The 6,000-nt window shown below is 53.1% G+C and overlaps 1 protein-coding gene across 3 annotated transcripts in view; it reads right to left on the reverse strand.

Moving 5' to 3' along the window:
- The window catches only part of SSBP2 (single stranded DNA binding protein 2), a 196,710-nt gene extending 192,092 nt beyond the window's left edge, over nucleotides 1-4,618 (reverse strand). For 2 of the 3 annotated variants that reach the window (XM_077288492.1, XM_077288483.1), the window contains exon 1: nucleotides 4,461-4,618. In XM_077288492.1, coding sequence (XP_077144607.1) covers nucleotides 4,461-4,516 — 56 coding nt within the window. In that variant the 5' untranslated portion in view covers nucleotides 4,517-4,618. The remainder of the gene's footprint in view (nucleotides 1-4,460) is intronic. The other variant, XM_077288502.1, reaches the window with a different exon arrangement.
- Nucleotides 4,619-6,000: the final 1,382 nt, after the last annotated feature.

Consider the following 6,000-nt stretch of genomic DNA (forward strand, 5'->3'; position numbering starts at 1 on the left):
CAATATGGGCCAAACCGCGCACCGCTGCGTCCACGGATGGAACACTCGCTGGGTGATCACTTCAGTGGTCGATCCAATAACCAACTTCAATCTCAGGATCGACCACCTTACAAACACTGCAGCAGCTTGGCAACTTACTAATTTCTCTGGAGACATACATGGAAAGTCATTAGATGCCTCAATATTTCATTTTCAATCTTCAGCTTCACAACTTTGTAAAAAAAAAAAAAAAAAGTGTAATGTATGTTTATTACATACCAACTAGTTCACTGTTAATTCAAGTCGGATCATAAAGCTGCAGGTAAACCAAAGTAAGAAATATACAAAATAAATGGCTGCACTTCGGCAGCACCAATCGTTTATTCTAGTTTTTATTTAGTGCAGTCTCCGAGATGGTCTGTGGAGCGTGCAGGGTTTTTTTTTTTGTTTTTTTTCTTTGCGCCATATGCTGTAGTAATAGTGAAGCAATGCCAAGTGGACGGACCCATATTAGATCTATCTGATGGCGCCTGGATCAGCTCATTGTGACAAGTGACAAATTGCTCCACGTGCAACTACAAATTGTGCTGGAAACGAAAAGATTTAATCAGCAGTGCTGGAGAGAAGGGAAAAGGCAGATTATAGATATATATAAAAAATAAATGGTCTCATGGAAGATACAGTGATGTACTATGTATAAAACAGCGGAAACGAGCATATATCAAAAGTATATATTACAGGCAGGTAAAGAACAGAAACAGCAATAATGCTCCAAGACAGGTAATCATAGGCTGTAATATCTCCATTTGGGCTTAAAACAACAAACAAAAAAAAACAAACTTAAAATAATCTAATAATAAAAACAACAGAAGAATAATTCAAGCATATAAAGAGAATAATACAGAGTTCTCCATAAATAACAGTTTGCTGTAAACCAATCACTTTCTGTAAGACTAACGGCCCCATACACATAAGATAAAAGTCACAGATGCCGCCAATATTAGGAGGGGAGAAATGGCCGCTCATCTACTGTCTATGGGACCTGCCGATCCAGCCTTACAGATATCGGGGGACATACGGACTGGGCGCCTGGTGTTCAATCTCCCAGTTCTTTTGCTGGTGGGGAGATGTTAGGCAGCGAGGAGCCGGCTGTCAATCAGCAGAATATCGGAAGTGACCACTGACAAAACCGAGCAGAAGAGAAGAAGCTGGCATGAGGTGATAGCAAACAGGAGTCACCGGCAGAGAGGACACAGGGCAGAACCTGCCGGAAGTTCTTACACCCAGTGCAAAAAAAGCCAAAGTCCCGGTTCACCCCTTTACTGTTCATTGCCAGCCTCAATCCCCGATGACAACCAGTGCTGAGACTTGAGAATTCAGTGGGCAAATATGGCATCCCACCGCTCCCATTACAGGCTGCCATGTGAATGTTATGGCGCCACCTTTAATGACTACTATTCGCTGTGGCCAACAGATGATGGTCCATGACAGGGGACCCACTTTTATTAAAAGGGGGTCTTCACTGTCAAAACTAAACTTATGCTACGTCTATGATAGGGGACTTAGCCGCTATAAAACTCCCCCAGAATCACGCAGGCGCGCGGCCATCGCTCTCTCCTGTCTGCAGCACACAGGATCACACAGGGGCAAGAGATGGCTGCAGACAGGAGAGCGGGCAGAGAGCGGGCCTGCTCCGATATGTGTGTGCGCAGGGCCAGGGATTCAGATCACGCACTGGGCAGGGAGTGCTGTCAATCAAGGGGGTGGTGGCATGTAGAGAGGGGTAGCACTGGGCACACACCATTGGCCCTGTGATGGGGGCACTGAGGACCCTTCTACACTGCAGGAACGGGTAGTAGCCCCCCATGGGGGTGAAGAGGCAGATGTGAGGGTGCAGACACCTCTCACACAGAACTCCTGAACCAAATCCTTGATTGTTCGAATTTCCTCACGGATGACACTTCTTTGATCCGCAGTAGTCACGTCTGTTTCCTTATGGGTCATTCACAAGGCAGAGCGGCGTGTGCGGGGCACGGACGGCGGCACACAGAGTCCTGACAGCTCCGACTATCATTTTCTCAGTGTGTTTCATCAATAACAAAATAACAGTTCTACCAACAGTCGCTGAGAAGCAAATTGGAAAGCGATCGGCAGTAATGGCCGCACTTCCGGTTGTCACCAGCAAAAATGGCCACAAATTCAGAAAAGCCTAAGGACTCGTACTTCTAACTTCATCGCTACTTCTCCAAATGTTAGGAGAAAATAACTAAAGGGGTATTTCCACCTCATCCACTACTCAGACACACCTATGTGCAGGATGGGGGTGAGGAGGACCCCAGCCACTACTCAGACACACCTATGTGCAGGATGGGGGTGAGGAGGACCCCAGCCACTGCTCCGACACACCTATGTGCAGGATGGGGGTGAGGAGGACCCCAGCCACTACTCAGACACACCTATGTGCAGGATGGGGGTGAGGAGGACCCCAGCCACTGCTCCGACACACCTATGTGCAGGATGGGGGTGAGGAGGACCCCAGTCACTGCTCAGACACACCTATGTGCAGGATGGGGGTGAGGAGGACCCCAGCCACTGCTCAGACACACACCTATGTGCAGGATGGGGGTGAGGAGGACCCCAGCCACTACTCAGACACACCTATGTGCAGGATGGGGGTGAGGAGGACCCCAGCCACTGCTCAGACACACCTATGTGCAGGATGGGGGTGAGGAGGACCCCAGTCACTGCTCAGACACACCTATGTGCAGGATGGGGGTGAGGAGGACCCCAGCCACTGCTCAGACACACCTATGTGCAGGATGGGGGTGAGGAGGACCCCAGCCACTGCTCCGACACACCTATGTGCAGGATGGGGGTGAGGCGGACTCCAGCCACTGCTCCGACACACCTATGTGCAGGATGGGGGTGAGGAGGACCCCAGCCACTACTCAGACACACCTATGTGCAGGATGGGGGTGAGGAGGACCCCAGCCATTGCTCCGATACACCGGGCTCAGGGGGCTGCTCTCCTGTACATCAGCGAAAACAATCCCCCAAGGAAAGGTTAGTGGGGGAGAAGAAACATCCTAAGATCTAGGGTAAGGCATTGATCGGGGCTATAACCAGCTCTTAAAGGGACAGCACATGGCTAGGATGTGTGAGGAGGTCCTGAATAACGATGAGCATGAAGGCGCTGCAGATCTGTGGCCCCATACACACTGCAGCCCCTGGACCCAGGCATTTCGGGAATATCAGGCAATGGCTGCCCGTGGTACATGAATAACAGGTCACTTACTGGAAACCATCAGCAAGTTAGTTGGTCCACTTGTGTAACTGCATGTGTCTGAATAGAGCTTGTGCTGCAGTTCTGCACGGCAGGTGGTCCTGTGCGGGGGAAGACTTACAAGGGGGTCACAGAACAGGAGGGGTCCCACCAATAGTATGGCAATATACTAGAAATATGCCATCACCTTCACACATAATGCATGTACCAATGAGTCCTGAGTCGCTGGCGAGATCGCTGATGGATTCCAGGTAGAAGGGTCCTGCCTGATGCAAGTGAGCAGGCAGGACGGGACACATCAGCATGTGCGCTGCTGTCTATACACTGACTGCAGGGAGGCAGGAGACCCCCACTGCACATAATGGGGTCTAACATCGCAGAATTACTGAGCGCAGGAGGACGAGGCAGGAAATGGACAAGATGGCCCTGCAGAGTGACCCCAGAAGGGGCACAATCACCCACAGAAGGGGCACAATCACCCCCCCAGAAGGGGCAGAATCACCCCCCCCCCCCCCAGGAGGGGCACAATCCCACCCACCCCCCGCCCAGGAGGGGCAGAGTAGCAGCTGCACATGTGGGGAATGGGAGGCTGGTGGGCAGAAGCCGGGGCCTGGTGTCAGGGTGCCAGCTACTGCTCGCTGTTAGCAGCCTGCTCCCAGTGACAGCTGGCCTGCCCTCCGGCATCTCCCCCAGGCTCCGCTCGCTGCTGGTACAGCAGACTTGGAGCAGCCGGATGGGGCAGGTAATGTCACTCCGCTCCGGGACTGCAGCGCACACGGCGCTCAGGGAAACTTCTGCTGCCCATCAGGATCCTTAAGGACAATTATGGGAAGATGTCGCATGCATTAATGTCGCACACTATTAGATCGCACGGACACTCACACTCGGGGACGGCGCAGCTTTCAGCGACAATTCAATCATTTCAGCTTTTTTTTTTTCCCCTGCGACAAAAGTTTTCCAGCGGCCGCCAGTCTCTGCCGAGAGCGGAGCAGCCTGCCGGTGAGCAGGTGAGCAGTGTCCGGGGCTGATGGAGGCCGGCGGCGGCGGCAGGCTGCGCACTCCCGGCTCTCACCTCTCTGCCCCAAACTTACTTTCCCGGCACCGGTGACCGCGCCGTCCTCCCACCAGGAGGGGAGAAGTTTGGGAAGCCCCGGCCTGTCCCCCGGTCCCCGCACGCGTCCCCGGTGAGCGCACTTACTTCTCCCTGGCCTGGCTGTCGGACGGTACGCTGTTACTCTTGCCTTTGGCGTACATGCTTGCAGAAAGCTCCGATTGTCACACACCTGTCAACCGATCACAGCCTCCCCAGGAACAACCCCGTCACCATGGCGACACCAGCAGCGCCCACCCTGATAGGCCCGCCCGGCGGCCGGCCCCGCCTTTTCGCCATAGCAACCCGTGTGATAGACATGCTCTTCCCCTCCCTCCCGTCCTCCCTCCGCCTCCTCAGCAGGACGGGCTCGGAGCGGCGCACACAGGCTGCCGCTGCCTCCTCCTCCACCTCCTTCTTCTCCTTTCCTCCGAGCTGGGAGGGGGAGGAGGAGGGGGGATTTGAAACCGTTCTAGAAGGATTTTTAAACAACTGGCTGTTCCGTGTTACGCGCTGCCCGCCCGCCGCTGCCGGGAGAGCGCTCACAGGAGGGGGCCGGGCGGGAGGAAAGTGCGGACTGGAGCGGCGGCTCACATCTGCAGTACACGGCCCGGAGCTGTGCACATACACAGGAATAACGCGTTTCATTACATGCGGTTCTGTAGCCGCTATACTGGCACAGCAACACACTGCTAATTGGAGCCAATCAGTGATAGTCTTTGTCACTCGTAACAACCAATCACCGCACAGCTTCATTTATGCAAGTGAATGAAAGCCGCTCAGTGATTGGTTACACTGTAAGCGCTTGGAGTTTGAATGAAAACCTAAAACAGTAAAAGATGTAAAATGCTGATTTGTGTGTAGAGCAGCGCGGACCCTGCTGCTGTGTATGAGGGGGCTATACAGGAAACATAGGAATCACTGACCAGTATGGAGGGAGCGGACCCTGCTGCTGTGTATGAGGGGGATATACAGGAAACACATAGGAATCACTGACCAGTATGGAGGGAGCGGACCCTGCTGCTGTGTATGAGGGGGATATACAGGAAACACATAGTAATCACTGACCAGTATGGAGGGAGTGGACCCGGCTGCTGTGTATGAGGGGGATATACAGGAAACACATAGGAATCACTGACCAGTATGGAGGGAGAGGACCCTAGTGCTGTGTCTGAGGGGGACTATAGGAAACACATAGGAATCACTGACCAGTATGGAGGGAGCGGACCCTGCTGCTGTGTATGAGGGGGACTATGGGAAACACATAGGAATCACTGACCAGTATGGAGGGAGCGGACCCTGCTGCTGTGTATGAGGGGGACATACAGGAAACACATAGGAATCACTGACCAGTATGGAGGGAGCGGACCCTGCTGCTGTGTATGAGGGGGACATACAGGAAACACATAGAAATCACTGACCAGTATGGAGGGAGCAGACCCTGCTGCTGTGTATGAGGGGGATATACAGGAAACACATAGGAATCACTGACCAGTATGGAGGGAGCGGACCCTGCTGCTGTGTATGAGGGGGACTATGGGATACACATAGGAATCCATGACCAGTATGGAGGGAGCAGACCCTGCTGCTGTGTATGAGGGGGATATACAGGAAACACATAGGAATCACTGACCAGTATGGAGGGAGC

This window comes from Ranitomeya variabilis, chromosome 1 (genome assembly GCF_051348905.1).
Source record: "Ranitomeya variabilis isolate aRanVar5 chromosome 1, aRanVar5.hap1, whole genome shotgun sequence".
Taxonomy (NCBI): domain Eukaryota; kingdom Metazoa; phylum Chordata; class Amphibia; order Anura; family Dendrobatidae; genus Ranitomeya; species Ranitomeya variabilis.